This window comes from Pelophylax lessonae (genome assembly GCF_965119305.1).
Source record: "Pelophylax lessonae genome assembly, chromosome: 4".
Taxonomy (NCBI): domain Eukaryota; kingdom Metazoa; phylum Chordata; class Amphibia; order Anura; family Ranidae; genus Pelophylax; species Pelophylax lessonae.
In genome coordinates, this window is record NC_138771.1 from 83295881 (window position 1) to 83323014 (window position 27134).

At 47.4% G+C, this 27134-nt stretch overlaps 1 protein-coding gene across 1 annotated transcript in view; it reads right to left on the bottom strand.

The window, feature by feature from the left end:
* Window positions 1-253: 253 nt before the first annotated feature.
* Window positions 254-27134, bottom strand: part of SLC24A5 (solute carrier family 24 member 5) — a gene marked incomplete at its 3' end in the record, with an annotated part of 105033 nt that continues 78152 nt past the window's right edge. Inside the window, exons 8-9 of the mRNA XM_082254928.1 lie at window positions 20293-20394; window positions 254-576 (exon numbers count right to left, since the gene is read on the bottom strand). Coding sequence (XP_082111054.1) covers window positions 254-576; window positions 20293-20394 — 425 coding nt within the window. The remainder of the gene's footprint in view (window positions 577-20292; window positions 20395-27134) is intronic.

Here is a 27134-nt window from a genome sequence, read left to right on the forward strand (position 1 = left end):
GGGGCTGCTGCACACAGTTTTTTTTATCCTAATGCATAGAATGCATTAAGATAAAAAATAGAAAAAAAAAGTCTGCCTTTACAACCACTTTAAAGGAAGCATTTATGGCAGTTGTGTTCATAAAAATTATTTAAATTTGCTTGAAGATAAGCTAAGCAAACTCGTAATCACTCTTCTGTCATAGTATTTTTCCACCCTCTCAAATTCATGAATTAAAACAGAACACAAGGTTTTCAATTTTTTATATGGTTTATTAGTCACCACACATACGTATAGGCATGTTTCCTATAATTCCCAGCTCATACAAAATGGATAGAGTAGCAAAAACAAGATACATTATTAAACAGATCACACCCAACTTCTTATCAAGCTTCCATCCATTAACATGAATTGCCACAAATATAAAGATGATGGAAAATAAAAGAGAAATGGTGGTATACGTTAATCCAGTACTGTTCACTTCCACTGGTGTTGAACGGTCTACAAAGACTGTCTTAATGAACCAAGGCACTCCCAAACACAGCATGTCAAATACATTTGAGCCTACAATGTTTGACATAGCCATGTCTCCTTTACCTAAAAGCAAGCCAAAAAGATCACTTTTAATAGAGGTATATCTATAGACAAATTAAGACCAGATTTTAAAGTTCAATCAATATATAATCGTTTTTTTTTTTGCAGTTGCAAAGCTTATCTAAAGCAAACAAAATATATAGCACATTTCTAGTCCTTTCATGTGGCATCTGCCTTTTTCTTTTGTTAGGCCTTCATTCTCACCTGGTGAACCTGCCAGTAACATATTTCCTGTTCTAGTTCTGACTGTACTGTTTCCATAGAGGAGCAGCATTGTCACCTTAGAAAGGACTACAGACCACCACTTCTCTTCTCTGAAACAGCATGTGATAGCTGTATTTGACAGCACAGGGATGCACAAGTGTCCCATGCATGCTTATGCAGGCAGTCTTATTCATGTCAAATTGGAAGCAGCGGCTGAGGTTTCCAAAACGGACAGCCATGTGAGTGCATGGCCCCCAAAAGCTGTCAAATTGGGAGCAGTGGTTATGTCCGTGCAGCCACTGGACCTGTTTAATTTACCACAGTAGAGCAATAAACACAAATTGCGTGCTGGTATACATTATTAGGCAGGATCTTAATATTATAACATGGAATTTAAAAAGAACACCCAAAATCATCATGCATATTTGAGAGGGTAATTGCAAATGCAGTTGATGCCTAGCCAGCATGCTTGCTACCAAAATAGATTAGACATTTACTTTAGTAAAAATAAAACCTATTTCTCTTTCGTTCATTGACGGACACAGATCCTGATATTCACAAACATTGGGATATACTGCCCCCTACAGGAGTAGGACACTAGGCAGAAAATAATTCTGGCTACACCCATGGGCAGTCCCAGGGGGTATACTCCCTCTTTCTGCTATAGCCACTTCATTTTTTTTCTGCCTAGCCAGGAGTAAGGACCTAGTTCCTTGCTGGCATCTTTGGTCCTGGCAAACATTTTTTTTTTAGATCCTCCTGGATTTTTTCCTGTGAGATCTACAATCAGACTGGGCGATGGGCTGGATAATCTAGATCAAGTGGTCACCCCCAGTCTGGCCAGCGAGCGCACGCAGACCTCAGCTCCGCGCTAGGTCGGCCGTGACATAGCCCCACTGGACAGGGGCTGGCCAGCGAGTTAAACGCCTCGTGAGGTCACCTACAACCGGGTCTCAGCCTGAGTCGCAGCATTTCTCTGGGCCGACAGCCCCCCTATTTCGATGGAGAGGGGTTCTGTCTGGAGCGGTGTCTGCCTAGTTCCTGGTATGGTGAGTAGCTGTCCCCCCTCTGCCCCTGGAGGGTTTTGAGGTGGACGTGGGCCCCTCCTTGGGACGGTCAGACCCCCCAGTTCCTCTTCTTCCCGCAGGCACCCACCCCTTGTCGAGTCCCTCATCCTGCCCCCCCTCCACGCTGGGGCTATTCGGGTGGTCTGGCCACTTTCCTGGGATGGGGGCAGGGCGCTGACGATGGGGGCCTGGGGGGGTTCACCGCTGGCGACCGGACGATTGATTGTGCGGAAGGGGGTTCTAGCTGGTGGGGGCTCCTGTTGGGGCCCCCCATCCTGCCTGGATCTGTCCTTGAGGCCTGGTTTCCCTCCTGGGTCACTGTAAGCCTCGTGGTTCCACGCGGGGCTGCTATTTTGTTGTAGACTGTGGGTTTCTATACACAGTGGCCATGTAGTCTGGCGGCCATTTCCTTGTGGTTTGCCATTGGAAATAGCGGTGGCCATGACAGTGGAGCCCTGTGGGCGGTGGTTTTGGTGGTGGGAGCCCCTCTTCATCCCCTGATGCTGACTCCTGGATAATTTTACTTTCTAATCACCGCACGTGTAGTGCAGATTCTCCTGGTGGCTGCAGGTGTCTGTTTCTGTGGGTGGTGAGTCTGGTGGGGTCCTCTCCCTCTCTGCTGAGTATCGCTTGGTGCTTTGTGCCTGGCGACCAGATGGTGCTGCCCCTTAGCGTTTTACACTTTTTGTGGGGTCCCCCTGGTGACTCATGGAGTCTTTGGAGCACATTTCCCCAACCTGATCCCCTCTCTGAGGCTGTGGGGCCCTCTGGGTCCCAACCATCTGTCCATGCACTGACGGCGGTCCTGGAGTCCCTTGTGTCCCAGGTGGAGGTGGCTTTCGGGCAACACGCTACCAAAAAGCACCTACCGCCTTTCGCTACCTCATCTGTCATCGGATCCTGAATCTGATTCCGCCGCCGTGGACGTGGGTCACCCTGCTGGGTCTCCAACCACACGCTTGGAATCCTCTGATAGTGAGGATGATTCCTCCACGTCTGCGACCGTGCACGAAAAGGTGCTGGTGGATGCTCTGATTGTATCTGTGCGCGAGACCCTGAAGATGGAGGACTCAGCTGTGAAACCCTGAAGATGGAGGACTCAGCTGAAGCTGCGACAGAGGCATGGTGCCCTTTGGCCCTCACAAGCCATCCAAAGTGGTAAAGGCGTTTCCTTTCCCTGCCTATTTTGACAGAATTGTCGCTAAAGAGTGGGGACCACCAAAGCGTCCCCGGGGTCCCCAAGCGCTTTACTAGGCATTACCCCTATGGGGAGTCTCTTCTTAAGACGTGGACTGTGCCACCGGTGGTGGACCCTCTGGTTTCCAGATTAGACAAGGCAACCATGATGCCGGTTGAAGAGTCTCTGGCCTTTAAGGATCCGGCTGACCGGAAGGTGGAGGCTGTGGCCCGCAATATGTACACTCTGGCTGGTTCGGCAATGAGGCCGGTATTCACCATTGCCCTAGTGTCGCAAAATCTGACCGAGTGGGCTATGCTCCTACACCGTGACCTGGAGGAGGAACAGCAGCTTCCCTGATGGCTCACCTGTTTTGGCAGTGGTCCTTCGGCGTGTTTTTTGGCTCAAGTGCTGGTCTGTGGATCAGACATCAAAAAAGACCTTGACTAATCTTCCTTTTCAAGAAGATCGCTTGTTTGGAGCTACCCTGGATGACATCATTAAACGTCTCACAGGAGGGGGGGGGGGGGAGAGTACTTTTCTTCCACAGGCTACTAAGGGCAAGGAACCTCGTCGTAGATGTGGGCCTTCCTTCTCAGCTCATAAGAAGTTTTTTTGTCCCTCAGGGTCGACTGACAAGGGCTGGAAGCCTTTCAGGGCCTCTTCAGAAGGATCCAAACTAACCTCGTCTTGCAAGCCAAGATCGGGCTTCTCCAGACCCGGGAACAAGGCTCCTTCTGCATGAAGATGCTCCCTCACTCGTATCGGGAATGGGGGGACGTCTCGCTGATTTCCCTCTTGTCCCCCTGCAAGGTTTTTTTCCTTCCAACATGTGCCTGTCCCCAGACCGCTTACAAGGCCTGTTTGGGGCGGTACAAGACCTGTTCCCATCAAGGGGTGATTGTCCCGGTTCCAACCTCGGAATATTTTCAGGTTTTTACTCAAACCTGTTCACAGTTCCCAGGAAGGAAGGCAAAGGGCGTCCAATCCTGGACCTCAAGGCGGTAAACTGCTTTGTGTGGGTACAGGAGTTCAGAATGGAGTCCATTTGAATGGTGGGGGCATCCCTGCATCAGGGGGATTTCCTAGTCTCTATTGATAATCAAGGATGCCTACCTTCACATTCCAATAGGTGTCAGTCACCAGCGTTTTCTCCTCTTTGCTGTGGGAGAGGAGCATTATCAGTTTGTGGTCTTGAAAAGGCTCCTCGGGTCTTCACAAAAGTGTTAGCCCTGGTGCTAGCTTTGCTATGCCAATGGGGGATTGCGGTAATGGGCTACTTGGACGATCTCCTGCTGCGAGCGCAGTCTCCCTCTGCTCTGGTGGAGAACCTGGAGATCACAATACGAACTCCGCTGAAGTTCGGCTGGATTCTACATTTTCACAAGGCTGCTCTGGTTCCATCCGCAAAGCTGGACTATCTGGGCCTGACTCTGGACTCGGCCTTAGCCAGAGTGCTCCTTCCTCTGGACAAACGCCAGAAACTGCAGGTTGCAATTTGCCTCCTGCTGTCCAACAAATGGTCATCTCTCCGGACTTGCATGCAGGTGCTGGGCCTGATGGTGTCCACCTTTGAGGCAGTTCTGTTTGCACAGTTCCATACGAGGTCCCTGCAAAAGGGAAATTCTGACCAAATGGGACAAGACACCGCAGTGTCTGGACAATCAGATCCGGCTGAGTCGGGGCACGAAGGAGTCTCTTATATGGATGGGGCTTCGTTCTCCCATGCGTCGCCTGTGAAATTCCTTCCTCCCCTTGTATTAGACAGTGGTCACCACGGATGCCAGCCTGTCCGGCTGGGGAGGGATCCTCGGCAAGCATTCTGCTCAGGGGATCTGAACCCTGGAAGAGTCTTGGAACTCGGAACTGTTGGATCAATCAGACAACGCCACGACCGTGGCTTATATCAATCACCAAGGGGGAACAAGAAGTGTCCTGGCAGGTCGGGAGGTAGCCTGCATTCTAAGGTGGGCAATGTGTGTGTAGATTTTGGTGCCTCAAACCGGGTTATATGGGACTTTAAGGGCAAGTGTATACGAAGAAATAGGGCATATAAATAAAATTTCAATAATTTATTTTCAAAGTTTTACAAGATAATAGACGGATTTTCATGTGTGGGTTAAAGACCCATTCGTGGAAAAGTGAAGAAATAAGAAGTTAGGTGACAAGGTGAATTTAGGTGACTTTTTGAACGTTTTCCCCTTATTGTTCCATGCATGTGTATCAAGCCTGGAACTTGTTCAGAGTAAATATCCAGAAAATAACCCTACGCATTTCGGCTAATGCCTTTTTCAAGGATAAATCACCATGTATAAAATTAACAAAAAATTATTATTAATAAAGAGCACATATGCCAAACCAGACAAAATCTGTGCAAAGTGCTTTTATTTACATACATCATTCTTTTTGTCTAGTCCATGTAGGGAAGGTTATTCCCCCGGGTTCTTAATTTACATCAGGAACTATGCTGCTTCTATGGGTAATGTATAATGAAAAAATTTGATCATTTCTTATATCGGATGGCTGGAATTTTTTAATAAAGAAAAAAGAGAACTTACAAGCTAGTCATAAAAGATAGCTGTCTGGTGGAATCCTGTTTGATTCTCGTCAAATAATTTGTAGCTATAAGCATAAATGTAAGAATTGAGTTAAGGAGATATAATGATCATAGTTAAAAAATAAAATAAACTGTTTTGATGAAGAAAAAGTTTATTCAAATATATACTCTTAGCATAGAAAGCTAAACAGCTTCTATGCTTGTGAAGGTTGTCCGGATGCTAAAGACTCACTTTTGGCAGCGTACAGTTCCAATGGCAGCGTCTCTCAAGGTGTTTCCTACATTCTAAGGTGGGCAAAACTATTTGTTCCAGCCCTCTCCACCGTACACATTCCCAGGTGAATTACCTCAGTCGGCCGGCGTTGGACCACAGGGAGTAGTCCCTTCTTTCGGAGGTGTTTCATCAGCTGCGTCTCTGGTGGGGAACCCCCGAGGTGGATCTGTTGGCATTTCGGCTCAACAGAAAGGTGCAGAGGTTTGTGGCTCGGTCAAGGGATCCTCTGGCGGATGCTACAAATGCGCTGGTGGCCCCGTGGGGTCAGTATCGTCGGATTTACGCCTTCTCTCCTCTCAAGCTTCTGTCAAGACTTCTATGCAGGATGGGGGCAGAAGGGATTCGGGTCATCTTAGAAGCTGTGGACTGGCCTCGCTGGGCTTGGTACACCGATCTGGTGTGGCTGGTCGCCGACGTTCCTTGGCAACTTCTTCTCAGGGGAGATCTGCTGCCCCAAGGACTGATCTTCCATCCTGCTTTACAGTCGCTGGCTTGAACGGCTTGGCTGTTGAACAGCAGGTGCTGAAGGATAGGGGTTTATCTGAGTCTGTGATTCCTACACTGTTGAAAGCTAGGAAATCTACCTCTAGGAAGATCTACCATCGTACGTGGAATATGTACATTGCGTGGTGTGAGTCTCTTGGGGTTCATCCTCGCTCCTTGAAATAAACAAAGGTGACCAGCGCTATGGAGTTGTATAAATAGTGTATATAAATTGTAAGGTGTAAGCTGCCAACAACCAAACCCCTAAGGGTTAGAAATGAGGTAGGTGCAAAGAGGTTGAAACGGCGCTACCTGTGAGTGGCTAGGTGCCAAATAAATAGTGTACCAAAACAAATGGTGATACCCAAGATTAATAAGGTATATAAATAAATAAATCAAAATAAAGTGCACAAGTGATGTTGTATGCCCAAATAGTCTGAAAGAAGTGACCAATTCTTATCCTGAACCCAACATGGTGCAGTGATAAAGTGCAAAGTACTGTGCAATAAATAGGCAGAAATAATGGAGAAACAGTGATAATTTATTCCAAAAAACAAAAAAAAAAAAATACTATACAGTGCAATTTACCAGTGATAAATTGTGCTTACTGGAGATAAATGAATTTATATAAGATTGTGGTGAAAATAAATTGGACCAATGAATAAAATAATTCTTCCTAAGAAAAATATTTGTGCAAATGATCAAATGAAGGAAAGTTCCAATAGGTGAAAAAAAAGGTTGCATCGACCAGTGTGGCCACTAGGTGTCGCACCTTACATACGACCTGTTTGTTGCAATTGCCGTGAGATAGGGAAGAGAACTTCCAGGGGTTCCTCCAGTGGAATGAGAGGTTACAGGCTCTCTAATTCCTCAAAAAGAGAAAGAGGAAACCCCATGATGCCGTATACAATGCAATCAAATAAAGGAAAATGTAGTGACTCACGGAGTAGGCTGTCCACGATCAGTAGTCTAGCCGGAAGTTTAAACCTCTTTGCATCTACCTCATCCTCGCTCCTTTTTGGTGGCTCGGATCTTTACCTTCCTTCAACGGGGAGTTGAACAGAAATTGGCCTTGGGTACCATCAAGGGCCAGGTGTCGGCTTTGTCGATATTCTTCCAACGACCTTTGGCCACACACTCCCTGGTTGCGTACCTTTCTTCAGGGCGTCTGACCTTTTGTTCCTCCAGTGCGGGCTCCATTGCCACCTTGGGATCTTAATTTGGTGCTTTCAAGTCTACAGAAGCCTACCTTTGAAAATATTCGGGAGATTCCCCTACTTACGCTGTCCCAGAAGGTGGCCTTTTTAGTGGCTATCACCTCTGCGCGCATGGTGTCAAAACGGCCAGCGTTATCCTGTCGTTCACCTTATTGGTGATTCATAAGGATAAGGTCCTTAAGGATAAGGCCCCTGTCCGTCATTCCTTCCTAAGGTAGTCTCTGACTGTCATTTGAATGAAGACATTGTGTTGCCTTCCTTGTGTCCCAGGCAAAACATCCAAAGGAAATTGCCTTGCATGCCTTGGATGTGGTCCGGGCAATTAGGGTGTAGGAAGTAAGACTCTCCATTTGTGCTCACGGACAGACCTCACAAAGGGCTGTCCACTTCTTCTGCTACCATTTCCAGGTGGATCAGACAGACGGTGGTTTAGGCCTTTTGCATCAGGGGTCAAGTTCCTCATTTTCCTGTCAAAGAGCACTCTACTAGGGCTCTTAGTGTCTCCTGGGCTTCCGTTATCAAGCATCAGTGATGCAGGTTTGCAAGGTAGCCACCTGGTCGTCGGTGCACACTTTTACTAAATTTTTATAAAGTGGATGTGTTGGCATGCTTCTTTTTGCCGCAAGGTTTTGCTGGCTGCTGCTTAGAGGACCTGGTACTCTTTGAGGGTGTATTGTTTTTTTCAGGTGAGCTCCAGTTGTTTATGGTTGAGCTCCATGTTACCTGGTTGGCTATGGTTAGCTTTGGGAATTTTTTTCTGCCTCTTTCCCACCCCTCATGTTTAACACTGCTTTGGGACATCCCAATGGTTAAGAAGAATCAGGAGCTGGTGCCGTTTTCTTCTGACACTGCTTGGAACAAAACTGAGTGCCTATAGCTGAGAGTAGGTGTATACCCCCTGGGACTGCCCATAGGCGTAGTCAAGCTTTTCCTGCCTAGTGTCCTACTCCTGTAGGGGGCAATATAACCCAATGGTTAAGAAGAATAAGAATCAGGAGCTATGTCCGTCAATGAACATCAGAGAAATGGAATTTACAGCAAGTCAAAAATCCTAATTTGCTGCAGCTTCCCCCAGAGCCCCCCCTTTCTTACCTAAGCCCGATCCAGCAATGTGCACGAGCCCAGCAATGTGCACAGATTGATAGCAGCAGGAGCGATTGGCTTAAGAATACAGACGATTCAAAACAGGTTTGAATGTAGCCTTAATGCAGCTTCTCAACCAGTGCAAACATAAGGGTACTTTCACATTGCTCTGTAGCAAAATTGTGCGCTTTTAACACGATTTTGCTGTGTTTCAGATGCGCTTGCTGTGCATTTCTGGCACATTTATTTTTTTTGGGTTGCTTGCACCTGTGAAAAATGGACATGGGACTCAAAAATGCAAAACCGTGGTGCGTTTTTAGAGCGATTTTGAAGCGTTTTTCATTAAGTTGAATTTTTTAAAAAAACGCACTGCACCTGAAACGCAGCGGTGTGAAAAGTCCCATGGGATTTAAAGCAAAACCTTTTTCTTGCAAGGAAAAAACGCAGGAAAACCGTATTAGTGTGAAAGCGCCCTTAAACCCTAAACTATTGGTGTCACTAGAACAGGCTCCACCGATATGTTTCTATCTAGGTTCCCTGTCCCCTAAATCCCACAGGAGACCCGACCCTGAGCATATATGCCCCTTCTTTCAAGACCTTTGGGTTATCCTCACCAACTCACCTCTATGCTGAATTATTGGCAAACCTAATTTCTCTTATGTCCTCCGACTGTCGCCGCCCACTCACACAGTCTTCACCAATGGGTATTGACCTTTGCTCCGCAGGAGTAGCTAGGCACAAGACTTGTTAGTAACAAAGATTTTTAGCATAGACACACCCCTAGGGGCTGTCCCACTAGTAAATACCTCCCTGCACCAGCATTCCCAACTCAGTTTGATTTTGCCTAGCTCAGGAGTAGTCAGGCTTTCCTGTGCTGGGGCTTTAGTCTCAGCCTTCTATCCTTTTTTGATTTTATTTCTAAGTGGTTTTCTTTGCTTTACTAGCTGTTATTTTACCAACTCTTAGATAGGGATCTTCGGATGAAGAAACATCATGCGGAGCTGGGTATCGGACTGGCCGCCCTGGGTCTCCAGGGCTGAGGGTCAGATGGATCCCCAGCCTGCCATCGAGCGCTCGGCTATGGTTCGCCCTGGTGCTATGAACGACCCATCCCTGCTCGCTGCAGGGATGCAGCCTGTGAGGTGGCTACCTCACTGGACGCCTTCTGCGGTTGTGTGCTGCGGTGTCCTGCGTCCCGGCTACGGCACTCCCTGTCATATGAGGACAGCGGTTTGTCGTTTGTGACGGCTCCCCACGCCATCCGGTACGGTAAGCACCTTTCTATGTGGGGACCTCTGTCTGGGGTGTCAGTCTATGGCTGTGTGTTCCCCTCATGTCTGTGTATGCGGGCTTCCTGATGTGATCCCTGTGGGGGTAACCGTTTTTATTCACTACTGTGTGATGGGGTCCCCTCTCTCTCTCTCTCCTGTGTCACCTTAGGTGCTGTGAGTGCAGACATGTGTATGCGGCGACCGCTACGGCTGAGCGCCGCGCGGTCCGCCATTTTTGGTTACTGTGGACTAATGTGGCTTCTCCCTGAGCCTTTTACAGGGTTGCAGTGCGGTGTGCTTTTGGCGCCAATCGGCGCCATTTTGCGTGTGGCATGCTCGCTCGATCCGAGCACACGTTGGCGGCCATGTTCTTGTAGCCTCCATTCACTTCTGCCGGGCAGCCATTTTCCCTGAGCCTACAATGTTATGAAGTTCAGCCTTCCTCGCCTCACTTCCTCTTTCTCTGGATAGCGATCGGGGGCAGCGGTCTGCAGTGCTCTCTCCAGTTTTTCTCTGTGCTATCCTTCCTAACTCAGGGGGTCGGTGCATACGGTGAGTATTGCGGTGGGCTGCGCTCGCCGCGGTCTTTAAAGGGCCAGTGCCTTTTTTTCCCAAATCTTGTTTGGCATGGATTCCCAGGATAGCAAGTTCCCCCCAGCCCTGGTGGGGGACCAGGGGTCTGCTGCACCCCCCGCGGGGTCTGATTTGGCCGCTGTGGTGGCATCTTTGGTGTCACAGATGCAGGTGCTGATGGCTGAACGTTCTGCAAAAAAGAGGGCCAGGTTATCTATCTCCTCTGATTCAGAGGGCGATGTGGCTGCCGTGCCCTTTTCAGGGTCTCGCTCATCTCTGGACCTTTTGGGGTCTGAAGGGGAGGCGGAGGTGGAAGGGGTCGATACTTCTCCCCCTGGCTCGCCTGAAGAGCTTGTGCTCATGGATGAGCTGATCTCTTCTATCAAAGACACGCTGCACCTGGAGGATGACCCACTCCTCCAGCTAGGGTGTCCTCCTTTGGGACACATAGAACCCGCAAATCGGCGTGGGTTTTTCCCTGCCCTGCTGAATTTCATCACACTGTGAATGAGCAATGGCGCACTTTAAAGAAGCCCTTTACGGTGCCCAGTCGGTTTAACCTGCTTTATCCGTTTGCGCCTTCCACTGAAGAGCGCTGGTGCGTGGCGCCCCAGGTGGATCACGCTGTGGCCGTTTTGAACAAGGCTACCCTGGTTCCCACTGAGGATACCCCGGTTTTCCGGGATCCTACGGACAGGAGGTTGAAGTCTCTTGCCCGCCACGCGTATATGGTGGCGGGCTCTATGCTCAAACCTATTTTCGCTTCTGTCATGGCAGCTCAGGCGGTGGCAGACTGGACTAAGGTGCTCAGACGCACCCTTGTGGCTGATTCTGCCCCACCAGCTACGCTGAAAATGGTGGACCAGATTCATCAGGGGGTCATGCATATGTGCGATGCGGCCTTGAATGAGGCCCCTTTAGCTGCACGCCTGTCTAGTGTTGCGGTGCTTAACCGTCGACTGATCTGGCTGAAGAGTTGGTCGGCTGACCAATCGTCTCGGAAAACGGTGGCTGATTTTCCCTATGCTGGGTCTCGCCTTTTTGGCGAGGCTTTGGATACTCTGGTGAAAGGAGTCACTGGGGGCAAGAGCACTCTGTTGCCCCAGAATCCGAAGTACAAGTCCTTTCGCGGCAAGCGGGGCCCCGCTTTTAGACCCTCTCAGGGGTCCTTTCGTGCCTTTAAGTCGCAATCCAAGGGCAAGCCCTTCTATGGCCAAGGTGGCCAGGAGAAGCCCTGGGCAGGTAAGCAAAAGCCCGGCCAAGCCTGCTCTGCGGCCCATTCCGCATCTGCCTGAAAGGACGCCCTCACCTATATTTGGGGTGGGGGGACATTTGCGCGTTTTCCTCCAGCCTTGGCTGTCCCGCATTTGGGACAGATGCGCTCAGGAAATCGTTCGATCAGGTTCCAAGACCGTATTCCTTTCTCGGCCGGTGGGCAGATTTGTTCCCTCAAATCTTCAGTTGACTCCTGGGCGTTTGCAGGATCTGCATCAAGCGGTGCGGGATCTCCTGGCCCAGGGGGTGGTGGTTCCGTTGCCTTACCGAGACAGGTTTCGGGGGTTTTTACTCCAATCTGTTCACTGTGCCCAGAAAGAAGGGCAAGGTACGTCCGATCCTGGACTTAAAAGCTCTGACCGCTTTGTGCGTGTTCAGAAATTTTGCATGGAATTCCTGCGCTCAGTGGTGGCTGCCCTAAGCCCAGGAGAATTCATGGCCTCCATCGATTTGAAGGATGCGTACCTACACATCCCCATTTTCGAAGGTCACCAGAGGTACCTTCGGTTCGCCATTGCGGAGGACCATTATCAGTTTGTGGCGTTACCTTTCGGTCTCGCTTCGGCTCCACGGGTTTTTGCAAAAGTGCTGACGCCTGTTCTGGGCCTATTGAGAGCCCAGGGCATTGCGGTCTTGGGATATCTGGACGATCTCCTGTAAGATCGAGTGCCGGTCAGGGCCTGCTGAGCGACCTGTCCACTACGGGACAGACGCTTCAGGAGTTCGGTTGGACCATCAACGTTCCGAAGTCGACGCTGTCTCCTTCGGTTCGCCTTCCCTATCTGGGAATGGTTCTGGACTCTGCTCAAGCATAAGTATTCCTGCCAGAGGAAAAGCTCCGGATACTTCAGGAGGAGGTCAGGTCCCTCTGGGACAGCAGTTCCTCGTCACTCAGGACCTGTATTCGGTGCCTGAGGTTAATGGTCTCGGCTTTCGAGGCGATCCCCTTTGCTCTGTTTCCGAGCGGAGATTCTAGCCAAGTGGGACAGGCGACCTCAGTCTTGGGATCTTAGGGTCTCGTTGAGTCGCCGAACCAGAAGGGATCTTCTGTGGTGGCTCCAGTCCCCGGCGATGTCGGGGGGGGCAAGTCCTTCCGTCCGTTGCTATGGACGGTGATAACCACGGATGCCAGCCTGTCGGGCTGGGGTGGTGTTCTGGGCACCCTGTCTGCCAAGGAAACTTGGTCGGAGGAGGCATCCTCCCTTCCGATCAATATCCTGGAATTGAGGGTGATAAGGCTTTGCCCTCTCCAGTGGTCGGAACGACTTCGGGGACGTCCGGTTCGGGTCCGGACGGACTAGGCCACCACGGTGGCTCACATCAGCCACCAAGGGGGCACCGGGAGTGCCCGAGCGGCCCGGGAAGAGACCGACGTTCTGTCTTGGGCCGAGATTAATGTCCCGGCGATAACGGCAGTTCACCTTCCGGGGGTGGAAAACTGGCAGGAGATCGTCCAGATGCTGGGAGCGAGGTGGGGATCCCCAGATGTGGATCTGTTTCGCGTCTCGGCTACACGACAAAGTGGGAAGGTTCGTGGCATGGCGACTGCCACTGCGGGAAGACCTTCTGTCTCAAGGACCGATCTTCCATTCTGCTTTACAGTCGCTGGCCTTGACGGCCTGACTGTTGAAAGCCAGGTCCTGTGGGACAGGGGTCTCTCCCCTGAGGTCATTCCTACTCTAATCAAGGCTAGAAAAGCCTCGTCTGGTAAACTATATTACCGTACTTGGAAAGAATACTTTGCCTGTTGTGCGTCCAGGGGGTTCTCCCCTTGCTCATACTCGGTGTCAAGAGTGTTGGCTTTCCTTCAGACTGGTGTGGACCAGCGTTTGGCGCCGGCCACGGTTAAAGGCCAGGTCTCCGGACTGGCTGTTCTTTTTCAGCGCCCTGTGGCGTCTCATTCCTTAATTTGCACCTTTATTCAAGCTGTGCGACATTTGGCCCCTCCTCGGAGGGGGCCGTTACCTCCATGGGACTTGAACTTGGTTCTGTCCGTTTTACAGCGTGCTCCCTTTTGAAAACATCAGGGAGGTATCGTTACCTCTGCTGTCGAGCAAGGTTGCCTTTTTGGTGGCGATCACTTCGGCTCGCAGAGTGCCGGAGCTGGCGGCGTTGTCCTGCCGCTCTCCTTATCTGGTGGTTCACAAGGATAAGGTGGTCTTGCGACCTCATTCGTCCTTCCTTCCTAAGGTGGTCTCTGACTTTCACCTTAATGGGGACATCGTTTTGCCTTCGTTCTGTACGAAGCCCGAGCATCCTAAGGAGGTTGCTTTGCGTTCCTTGGATGTTGTCAGGGCGATCAGGGGTTACCTGTCGTCCACTGAATCTTTTCGTAAGTCGGATTCCCTCTTTGTCGTTTCTGAGGGACCTCGGAAGGGCATGGCGGCGTCTGCAGCGACCATTGTCAAATGGATCAGACAGACCATTGTACGGGCCTACACTTTGAAGGAACGGGTTGCACCCTTCCCTGTTAAGGCGCACTCTACCAGATCTCTGAGTACGTCTTGGGCCTTCCGGCATCAAGCCTCGGTGGCCCAGGTGTGCAATGCTGCGACTTGGTCGTCCGTGCACACCTTCTCCGAATTTTATAAGATGGATGTTCAGGCATCAGCCGATGCCTCCTTTGGCCGCATAGTTCTCGGTGCGGCAGTGCCATAGGGACCCTTGTTTATGGGTCTTTGGCTGTTGGGGTGTTTTGCCCCTGGGTTACTTGTTTTCCTGGGTTGTTGCTCCTGTTGAGCACGTTCCTGTTGCCCAGCTGGTTCTCTTACTGTGTGTAAGGTTCCTTTCTCTGATGTGGGTACTGCGTTGCTCTTCTGCGGCTGCGTCTCCCACCCCTCATGTCTACATTGCTTTGGGACATCCCATTGGTGAAGACTGTGTGAGTGGGCGGCGACTGTCGGAGGACGTAAGAGAAAACGGAATTTTTGTAAAATCTTACCGTAAAATTCCTTTCTCTGAGTCCTCCGACAGTCGCCGCCCCCCGCCCCTCTTTTGGGGTCTTGTGTACTCTTACTGCTATGCTACCAAACTGAGTTGGGAATGCTGGTGCAGGGAGGTATTGACTAGTGGGACAGCCCCTAGGGGTGTGTCTATGCTAAAAGCCTTTGTTACTAACAAGTCTTGTGCCTAGCTACTCCTGCAGAGCAAAGGTCAATACCCATTGGTGAAGAATGTGTGAGTGGGAGGCGACTGTCGTGGGAATCAGAGAAAGGAATTTTACGGTAAGATTTTACAAAAATTCAGTTTTTTCTCTGTGCTCAATAGACGGTCCATTTCATACTCCACGTTCCCAGGGTAAGTATCAAGCATTCCTTGTTATACTTTTTGGGCACTGGCCATCTGTGGGGGACCTGTCTGCTCCCAATGGTTCTAATAACCTGTCTTTGCGGAAAGCATTACAGTTGAAGCATTTGTTATCTTTGCTGACTGGAACCCCACCGGTCTCCCCATATCCATCTAGTATAGCTTCCTGTCCTCTCCTCAACAAGGATATACAGCACACTTCCTGCGATGCTGGGAAGAGGATTTACAACAATTCTTTACTGAGGAACAGTGTCCGTATCAGTTTTCCTCTCACTAAAATAAAAGCAAATTTTTTTGCAGGTAAAACAAATTTTTAATTACTATTTTTTTTTAATTTTTTATTTAGGAGCCTGGAAATCATTACACCAGCAATCAGCAGATCACTGATGCCATGCAGGTCTCCTGCAGACTGTCAGTGTGAGCTGTCTGCCCCTTACATCATACAGCCAGGCAGTTTCAAACCGACAGGAAGACTCAATGAACTACCAGAGCGCTCAACAGCGTCGTGGTGGTCAGCCACAAAAAATGTTGGAACGTGTAGTTCATTCATACACAGAGGTCTGTGAAAAAATAATGCAGCGATGTGAGCAGAGCCCCGCATGCCTGCGCGGTTTTCAAAAAGTGACAGCTAGTATAGGGAACTTCTCCCCTACTGCTGTCACAGGGAGAGAGGGCAGCAAGAATCAGCTGCAGCAGTGGGAACATGTTACACCCTAAAAACAGGTGGAATGTGTAACATGTTCCCAAAGGTGAGCTTCTTGATCTGTTCTAAATATCAGGAGACCAATTATAAAATCCTAAGAAGGTGGTACTTCATAAACTTTACCCCAGCATGTGACCACTGTTGAAGATGTAACCTGGAAAAGGGAACCATTTTCCATATCTTCTGGTGTTGCTCAAACCTGCTCCTGTTCTGGTGATCTGTCAGAACGAAAGCCCGAAAGTTCACAAAATGATGTACTCCTGGGAGGAACCATCTCTTTTTCTCTTTCATAACTCCTGCGTCCATGTGAGAACCTATTGGGAGGTGGATCCTCTGCTATCTTTTCAAAGCAGCAAAAGTCTGCTTCCCTCTGAAGTACAGAGATCTGTCACCTCCCTCTACACTCCTGTGGCTCAAAGTGGAAGAAATCAGGAAGATGGAGGAGCGAACTATCGTCAAGCATGACATTTTTATCTCAACACTTGAATGTTTTTGTTGTTGATAGGAGGGGTAAACTCTCCCTCTTTATCCCAACCATTCCCTATGCCCTGACCTTCCCCAAGCCCACTCTTCCTTTCCTTGATTCTTTTGGCTTCCGCCCCCTTTCCCTGCACTTCTACTCTCTTGTTTTTTTCTTCCTGTTCCTTTTTTTTTGTCCTCCACATATTAGGCACATATTAGGCATTGAAAAATTTCAGACTAGAGGGTTTGCCAGTCTATCAGTTTTTGGAGGCTGTCCTAAAATATAACAAAATCTTCTAGAAGACATATCTCAAGTTTGGCTGGCCTTAGTTTTACTTCTACCCCCTGGGCACTCATGTGTAATTTATACACACAGTATATGAATGCTTCTCCCCAGCCCCCCCCCCCCCCCCAGGTTATGGTTATAAACATGTGAATTCACTACTACTGATGCCCTGCAGTGCGCAGTGGTTGCTTTCGCTGCCCCCTGTATCACTACAGAACACACTAGTGACATAAATATTTTCAACAGAGCAAAGATCTGCATCTTGGGGTTCCCCGCAGACTCGCCTACTTGCCAATCTAGAATCAATCAAGTTTTATGAAACCCAGCATCATTTAACACATATGTTGTATGCCCAAAGCATAAAGGCTCTGTCTCCTGTGACTTGTAGGAGAAGGCTCCAGAGTGTGGTGCTACTCTTTGCAATATTGAGGATCTGGCCACCGCCAGAGGAAAAAGAGCAAAGATGACCTATGACATTACCAGACTGAAGATCTCTTGCAAAAACGTATTATATATATATATATATATATATATATATATATATATATATATATATATATATATATATAGGTCAGGGGTCTCCAAACTTTCTTAACAAATGGCCAGTTTACTATCCTTCAGACTTTAGAGGGGCTGGACTGTGACCGGTGGAAGTAGAAAATGTCCTGGCCTCGGTAACAACGGCCCATCCTTTGGGTCTGTGGGAGGTATAGTGCCCCATCATTGGTATCAGTGGGCAGGGCCATAGATTAGGGGGTACCACCAGTCCTTTTGTACGGGGCCCGGGCTAGCAGAGTGAATTGGATGTGGGCAGGGAGGGTGATCGGTGCGGCAGGGGGGCAATTACTGGAACCAATCCCTGTATGGCTCTTTCTGCAGCAGCTGAGAGCTGGCTTCTCCTCTACCTCCCATTGACTTTTATAGCAGGACCGTATGATCTCTGTGGCTACACAAGGGAGAATGACAGGCGGCTTTTCTCCCTCTGTAACCGACGATCGCGAGTGACCGGCGGACATCGGGTCCGCCGGTCATTTGCGCGGAGGTGTCCGTGAACGAGCGGGGGCGGGAGCGCGCCTCCGGCGGCGTGCATTCGACCCCTATTGGCTCACAGGCGAGTGACGTACCCATACATCACTTTGCCTACACGGGGCTGACCGCCGCAGTATATGTACTTGCGGCGGTCGGCAGGCGGTTAAAGTATAACTAAAGGCAAGACTTTTTTTTAGTTTTGGATAGAGTGGAGATGGATTAGAACACCTGTCAGTTTTTATTGCTGTCTGGGCTCCTGTTAAAGGAGATTCACCCTCTCTACTTGTCCTGTTTACAACGATCATTGAAAGTGAAAGTAAAAGAAAACCCCAAATTTTGGATTATCTCCAGAAAAGTAATAGAGGGGAAATCTTTGAATGGAGATACTAGCCCCAGTGACCCTCGGGGGTCCCCAAAGAATTCCCCAATTTGCAGGTATTTCTTTTCACTTCCTGTTTGGCTATGGGACAGGAAGTGAAGGTAAATCTCTGCAATAGGACACCGATGGTGAAAAAAAGATATGACAGGGGTTATAAACCGCCCTTGCTCAATTCAAAATGAAAAAAAAAAAATAAAAAATGTTTTGTCTATAGTGCTACTTTGACACGTCACTGAAAATGACATCTCTTCAACAAGATGTACAAGCTCAACCAATAAAGAATCTATTTCTTTGAATTCTATCAGACACAATTATTTTGGGCCAAAATCTGCATTCCTGAAGAAGAATAAAAAAGGGAGCCATCCTATTTTCTCATGTGCATGACCCTCCCTACCCTCTTGTATTTTATTGTATGGTAACAGTCTCCCTTTATTTTGTAAAGCACTGCTCAAATGGTTGGAGCTATATACTGACAATCCTGTATAATAATTCTACAAGGTCCCTTTTTACTTCTCAGGCTTTAAAGTGGATGTAAACCTGATTCATGAAATTTGACCTGGGCACATCTATTTGTAGTATTTACCTATCTCTCTTCGAAGCCCTAAGTCACGTGGCTTTCTCCTGCTCCATTCTTTTGTCTTCAGCATGATAACTTCTGACAAATTCTCCCTCAACTGAGATAAAACCAGGCTCAATTTTGTGTCAGGGTGGGTGCTATTAAAAGATTAGCAGAGAGCTGGTCTATTCACAGCACAGCTCTTCCTGTTTCTGCCTATGTGGCGAGTGGGTGTGTGCCTTTCCTTCAATCAGCTGTCTCACAGTGTTTGGCCAAACTTCCCTCCCACAGGTGGATCAGGAATAGAAAATTCTAACAGGATGTACACTTTCTAAACAGTGTAGAAAACTGAAGCTATATACAAAAAAAAATAAATAAACTTATGTAGGGAGATTTGTTTAATCTTTGTGTATCAACTGAGGGTGTTCACTTCACTGGGTATAATGTGAGTGTTTACATCCGCTTTATTAGTATACGTCTGCAGACCTGCAGCCAGGTTGTGCAAAAACACCCATGTCAAGCTTTACAGGACTGACATTGTCCTGCCAGGAGAAGACCCTTTTCCATTTCCAATTTACCTAAACTGATTTGTTCCCCTCTTTACTGTCTCAGGTAGCGATCTAGAAAGATTATTTGGAAATTGCAAAGTTAGACCTACTGGTAACTGCTAATCTTTTGTTTTTTCCTTTTCTTTTACCCAGGGATCTGGGCAGGGGAGGACTGGGACAGAGGGCAGGGGGGAAATTGCCCCCTGGGCCGCTCTGCCACCCTGCAAACAGGCTGCACCGCTTCTGCCACAGACATGCCTAAAGGATTCCTGATGAAGAGAAGTAAAAAGTCCCCACTGCTGACCTACTGAGTGTGGGATGAAGACAAGGACAGAGGGCAGGCTTCCACCCAAGTATGGATGTTGTAAACTGTGTCTGATCAATGCCCCACTGAAGATTCTCCTCCCCCAGTACTGAGCTGTCCCAACTCCCCCCAACTGCCCCCTGTTGGCCAGGTCGGGAACCCGGATTCGGCCGGTGAGTAGAGTATCTGGAGCAGTGCTTAAGCCTGGAATGGGGGTCAAGAGGAGGCGGGGAAGTGGGCCGAGTGGCTGCGCCATGCGCCTCTGGTTTGTACTTGCTCCCTGGGCCAAAAGTTGCTAGTCAGCCCCTGGATCTTGGATTTTATTGTGACATACAGAATGCATGGCAGGGAATAACCTTTGGTTTGTGCTTGTTTGATCTCAAGCAGGGGAGGACTGGGCCAGGGGGCAATTGCCCCCTGGGCCGCTCAGATGCCCTATAAAAGGCTGCACTGCTTCTGCCATAGACATGCCTAAAGGATTCCTGGTGACTAGAAGTAAAAAGCCCCCACTGCTGACCTACTAAGTGCGAGATGAAGACAAGGACAGAGCGCAGGCCCTTTGCCCCCCAGCATGGATGGTGTAAACTGTGTCTGAGCAGAGGCCAGTTCCATGCAACACTGGAGACTCTCCTCCCCCGGCCAGCCCCGACCCAGCTGTCCCAGCTCCCCCCAACCACCCCTGCTGGCCAGGTCAGGAACCCGGATTCGGCCAGTGAGTAGAGAGTACCTACTTCAGCCTGGAATTGGGGTCAGGAGGAGGATGGGAAGAGGGAGAGTGGGAGAGGGGCCGAGTCACTGCACCATGGGCCTCTGGTTTGTACTTGCCCCCTGGGCCCAAGGTTGCCAGTCTGCCCCTGATCTCAAGAACAGACCCAAGCATCTCTAATAGAATGCCAATTACTAGTAATATTTGGGCAGCACTGACAACATTTAGAATTAAAGTAGGTAGAATAAATGTTCCTTACCTTCTCTTGCCACGAGAACACTGGCTACTGTGTCAGGTATACTTGTTCCTGCAGCTAGTAATGTTAGGCCCATCACAGTGTCTGGGATACTAAAGGTTTCACCTGCAAGTAATAGATAAAATAAATGTGCCAGGTTAATATGAAAATCATGTTTTCAAAAAATAAAAAACATTTTGCTACAAACCCCATTAGATCACTGGTAACTTTTAAATGCCTGTGCTTTTAGAGTTTTTTTTTTTTTTTTAAACAAAGATCTGAACATCTTCAGAAAGGCAGTAGATCGTAAAATCAATGAGATTTTTCTTTTACAATATACCGTAGTAACATTTCAGGCACAGTGAACCAGATGTAGATGGATAAGTCTTAGTTGTAACATGGAGGTCCTAGATAGACATATGGTTCTAAAAAGAGTTGAAGGGCTAGTTTTTATTAGTCTTGCGCTTTAAAGAGCCATCTGCAATCAAATAGCTCTTCAGAGGTCATTTGTCAGGTAGTGAGGAGGCATATTGCCTCCTCATTGTCTGTTTTAACCCCCTAAAACCGCTCACTAATAAGAGGCAACTCCTTGCATTGCAGTTCATCCGGTTGCAGGGCTCCACTATTCAGCTGATTAGGATGCATTCAGCAGTGGAACGGAGATTATTTTTGCCACGCCGTGGTGCAAAGCCTAGTGGTCTGCAGCATATGAACTCCATTGGCTTCCTCTACTGCGAGTCACAGCCAGTGAGCCAATGAGGAGAGAGTGGGGGCAGTGTCGAGCCATGCTTCCTGTGTGAATGGACACACAGATTAGCGGCTCGGGAGCAAGCATGCTTGGGTGCCCCCATTTTAAGCCGCTTGCTCTAGGGGAACTTGGCAGGAGGGAGGGGCCAGGAACATTGGGGAGGGACCCGAGAAAAGGAGGATAAGGGCTGCTCTGTAAAAAATCACTGCACAAAGCTGGAATGTGTGACATGTATGTTATTTTAGGTACTAACTAAAATAAGTCTATATTATCACTTTAAGACCCTTTCACACATGCCTGCATACTAAAACAACCTGTTTCTGCATGCAGGCTGGTGTCTGTTCTGTGCTCGCAATGTGGAGAGTTGCCTTGTGTTGTAAAACAGGCACCGTTTACCCCTTTCCCCCCTCCCCAAACTTTATTGAAATGTCACAGTGACCAGTGCCAACATCCGGCATGTCTGCATTTTTCTTACTACACCACTCCACACATCATATCAACCTTGTGGTGTGAATGGAGAACATAGAAAACAATTGTTTTCTATGTGCCATTGCAGTGACTGGCGTTGTTCCTGTGTGAAGAAATAGCAGGCACCACTTCTTAAATTCTGTAAATATGCCCTTAAACACTTGACTTCCAGAAGATTTACCCCCCTTCATGACCAGGCCATTTATTTTGCTATATGGCACTGCGTTACTTTAACTGACAATTGCGCGGTCATTTGAAGATGTACCCAAATAAAAATGAGGTCTTATTTTCCTCACAAATAGAGCTTTCTTTTGGCGGTATTTGATCACCTCTGCGATTTTTTGCGCTATAAAAAAAAAAAGACAATTAAAAAAAAAATGTTTTTTTTTTACTTTCTGCTATAAAACATATCCAATAAAAAAATGTAAAAACAAAATTACTTCATTAATTTAAGCCAATATGTATTCTGCTACGTATTTTTGGTTAAAAAAAAAAAACAAAAAAATAAATAAACAATCACAATAAGCGTATATTGAGATTGGTTTGCGCAAAAGTGATAGCATCAAATAACTATGAGATAAAATAACTATGAGATATATTCATATAATTTTTAGTTTTTACTAGTATTGGCGGCGATCAGCGACTTTTAGCAGGACTGCAATATTGCAGCAGACAGTCGGGACACTGACACATTTTGGTGGACCATTGACACTAATACAGGGATCAGTCCAAAAAAAATATGCACTGTCACTGTACTATGTCACTGGCTGAGAAGGGGTTAACATCAGGGGCAATCAAAGGGTTAGCTGTGTGCGTAACCAGCTTGTGTACTGTGGGGGGGGGGGGGGTTTACTGGGGGAAGGCATTGATCCACGATCTTGGATCCACAGGATCAATGCCTTCTCTTACTGACAGAAAGGCAATCTGTTTTGTTTACATAGGCAGATCGCCGTTTTGGTTCTCTGCCTAATGATTGGCGCGTGCTGGCGGACATTGAGGCCACGGTACCCGCAGATCAGCTCCCGCTGTGTATAACTACAAGGAGGCAGGTCGCCGGTGGAACACATGCGCGCCCCAGACCGAGAAGTGCTGGATCACGTAGTACTACGCGATTCTGAGCAGCAGAGCCACCTTGCCACCGTATATGTAAGTTATATGGTCGGCAAGCGGTTAAGCAGTTTCAACATCAGTTTTATTCTTTTCCGGGAAAGGGTTTATACAAGAAGAATAAGAGCAGACCATTAAGCTGGCCATACACTGATATCTGTAAGCTGAATAAAAAAAATAGATAGATAGATAGATAGATAGATAGATAGATAGATAGATAGATAGATAGATAGATAGATAGATAGATAGGAATTTTTCACAATCAAGTGATATTGAGTGGGAGGGCAGCCAACAGGGTCACCCACTGAGCATATTTCGTACAGTTCCTCAGGAACCAGCTAAAAATCAATCAATAAATTTATGACTACATTTACAAATGTGAAAAATCAATGGATCTACTGGCAGGATCAAAAGATAATAAAAGTATACTGCAGGGGAGAGAAAAAAAAAAAAAAAAAAACACAAATCCTGTTGTGTTAATGCTATTGACAGACTGCATAATAGCTGTAATGGTTTTATTTTGCCCATAGTTCCACTTTAAAGCCTAGTACACACGATAAGATTTTTTGGATTCTAGTCTCCATATCGAAAACTAATAGGTTACTAAAGTGCTAAAAATCTCATATGACAGCATAAAAATTTGGAAGTGATGTAATGTATTTGTATTGTATTTTTGGACGAAAACTGTACTGATTAAATTAAATTCGTACGATCTGGTATCATACGAGAAAAAATGTTCGTGTTTGTCCCTTCGGAAAATTTTGGATGACAGCTGTGTACAAAACGATCAGATTATCTTACAATCGCTTCAAAAGCGATATTCTGATCGTGTGTAATTTCCACTTTAAAGGAGTTGTAAAGTCTCAGGGTTTTTCATCTTAATGCATTCTATGCATTACGGTGAAAAACCATTGATGATGCAGCTGTCCCCCAGACCCCCCTTATTCTTACCTGAACCCGATCGTTCCAGCGACGAGCACGAGCACGAGCCCAGTGGCAACAGCCGCTGTCTCGGCTCCTCATTGGATAGATCCTCATTGGACGAATCCAAGGAGCCAGGGGGCGGGGCCAAGTCCTGCTGTCTGTGTCAATGGACGCAGTAGCGGGACTCGTGGGCACGCCCGCACGGGTGCCCTCATGGAAAGCAGCTCTCCGTGGGGGCACCCGATGAAGAGGAGGAGCCAGGAGTGACGTCAAGGCACCCCAGAAGAGGAGGATCGGGGCTGCTCTGTGCAAATCCCTTGCACAGAGCAGGTAAGTATAACATGCTTGTTATTTTGCACAAAAAAAAAATCAAACCTTTACAATCAATTTAAAGCGGTTGTAAACCCACTCTAGAACTTTTACCTATAGGGAAGTCTTTAATAAGGCTTACCTGTAAGTAGTGTAAATATCTCCTAAACTTGCACCGTTTAGGAGATATTTACATTTCATGTAGCCAATGTCATCAGCGAATGCGCTCTGAAGAAACGGCCACCCGTGCCATTTCTTTAGAGCCCTGTGCCGTGACCAGCTGCTCCCGCGCGCATATGCGGGTGTGATGTCACACGGCTCCCGGCCAGTAGCATAGCCGGGGTCCGCAGACCAGGAAGGAAGAAGGCAGAATATGGATGCGGCCGCCAGCGGGAACGGCGAGGGCTTCATTTGGAGGTAAGTGTCACATAATGTGCTAGTATGCGATGCAGGCAGGAAAGAAAAAAAAAAAAGGAAGAGTTTACTTCATCTTTAAGGCCTTCTCCCCGACTCCTTCTTGTGAAACTGAGCTTTTGAGGAGAAGGTGGGGGGGAAGCAGGTACCTGATTTGACAGGTACTCGCTCCTACTTCCAGTCTCTTTAGACGATCGGAAGTGGAGGTTCTTCCCAAAGTCTGGGACACATGACAAGTCCTAGAAGAATTTAGGACCAGTCATATTGCTAAGCGCCGCTCGCCGCTGCGCAGTGGGCACCCGTCTGTGAAGCCACATGCTGTCACAGCCAGGTGCCCATAGTAAAGATACTGGCGGCGCAGAGGCAGAACGCAGGGTGAAAGCGGCTGGGTGAGTGCACTGCTGGGACAGGTGAGTGGCTGTTTAATAAAATTCAGCAACTACACTTTTTGTAGCTGCTGACTTTTAATAAACTCTGCCTTAAGAGATCGTATATTCAGGCATTTAGTTTTACTTTTGAGATATGTTTGTGAAGTTTTTTGGGTGGGTTTGGAATTCAGTACTTGAACTTTGAAATGTAAACTGGATTGCTCGGAGCAATGATTGCTTTTGCCATGCAAAGATACAAAGGTACAATGTCAACAAGGGCTGCATTTCACTAGCAGTTTAATGCCTGTACACATGAATACTAAATTAAAATCTCACATTTGCTTATTTTTTTTTAAAGATCTAACTCAAAGGAGGACTGGATTCACACAGCTATAGTCGTAAGGTTTCCATGTGAATATCTTCTCTGGTAGGAATATAACAATGTTATTATATCCCAAAACCTTCTGGTCATACAACATTCCAAGTCATGGGACATTGTTCCTTTAATCATGCCCTTTTTAACAAAGACATGTGACGGTAATCCCTAAGCTACTAATGAGAGGATCTATAAGAATTCCAGCTATGCACTTTTTGGCAGGCTTCAGCGTGATATTTGCCCACAAATTCAAAGGAAATCAAATCGCGAAACACAAACTAATAATTTTATAGCCAGGGAAAGAATGAGATGTTGCGGAAAACTCTTAAATCACACTACCAAACTGTGTCCACTCATTGTCTGGTGAAAAGTGAGGTGTAGTATGTCTATTAATCCATGATTTATGAATTATGACGTGTTTTATGTCTATTAATCCATGATTTATATATCAGTAGTTTGCACAGTACTTTACAATATAAAAGGGAGACAGTAATTCTGGCCATACTGTGCCTTGAAAAAGTATTCATACCCCTTGAAATTTTCCACATTTTGTTCATGTTGTAAAGCACTGCGCAAACTGTTGGCGCTATATAAATCCTGTATAATAATGTTACAACCAAAAACAGTTTTCATATTTTTTAGAAATGAATATATGAAAAGTAGGGCATGCATTTATTTTTATTCCCCTTTACTCTGATACCCCTAACTAAAATCTAGTGGAACCAATTGCCTTCAGAATACACCTAATTAGTAAATAGAGTCCACCTGTGTGTACTTTAATCTCAGTATAAATAGAGCTGTTGTGTGAAGCACTTTAGAGGTTTTTTTGAGAACCTTAGTGAACAAACAGCATGACGAGAGCCAAGGAACACACCACAAAAGGTCAGGGATAAAGTTGTGGAGAAGTTTAAAGCAGGGTTAGGTTATAAAAAAATACCCCAAGCGTTGAATATCTCACAGAGCACGGTTTAATCCATCACCCGAAAATGGAAAGAGAATGGCACAACTGCAAACCTACCAAGACATAGCTGTCTACCTAAACTGACAGGCCGGGCAAGGAGAGCATTAAATCAGAGAATAACTCTGGTAACTCTGGAGGAGCTGCAGAGATCCACAGCTCAGGTGGGAGAATCTGTCCACAGGACAACTATTCGTTGTGTACTCCACAAATCTGGCCTTTATGGAAGAGTGGTAAGAAGAAAGCCATTGCGAGAAGCCATGTGGGGGACACAGCAAACATGCGGAAGAAGGTGCTCTGGTCAGATGGGACCAAAATTGAACTTTTTGGCCAAAAGCAAAACGCTATGTGTTGCATAAAACTAACACTGCATATTACCCTGAACCATCCCCACGAGAAACATGGTGGTGGCAGCATCATGTTGTGGGGATGCTTTTCTTTAGCAGGGACAGGGAAGCTGGCCAGAGTTGATCTGAAAATACAGCGAGAGCTACAACGGAATGGTTTAGATCAAAGCATATTCATGTGTTAGACTGGTCCATTTAAAGTCCAGACCTAAATCCAATTAAGAATCTGTGGCAAGACTTGAAAAAATTGCTGTTCACAGATGCTCTCCGTCCAATCTGACAGAGCTTGAGCTATTTTGCAATGAAGAATGGGCAAAAACGTCACTCTCTAGATGTGCAAGGCGGGTAGAGACATACTAAAAAAAGACTTGGAGCTGTAATTGCAGCAAAAGGTGGTTCTAAAAAGTAGGGATTGACCAATTATCGGCAATGCTGATATATCGGGGGCCGATATGTACTTTCCTTGATATATCGGAATCGGCCCCTGAGGTTACCGATTTTTTGGGAAAAGTGCTGTACCGGAGTGGTACCTGCAGCTAGAGGCATCACCCGATACAGGCGTCTATAGCCGACGGTCGGCTGTCTTGTAATGACAACCAATGCAGCTGTGAAGATCCGGGCATCCTACCCGCACAGCCGCCGAAGCGAAGATCCGATCAAAGCCGCATTCGGCTCTGATCGGGTCTCCATGTAAAAAACCCGGAAGTGATGTCATGACATCATTTCCGGGTACTCGGCGGCAAATTCAAAATAATGTGAGCATTCAAAACAGCCAAACTTGGCGTTTTGAATGCTTTTAAGTGCAGTGGAGGGGTTTGGGGTCTTTTAGACCCCCAGATCCCTCCAC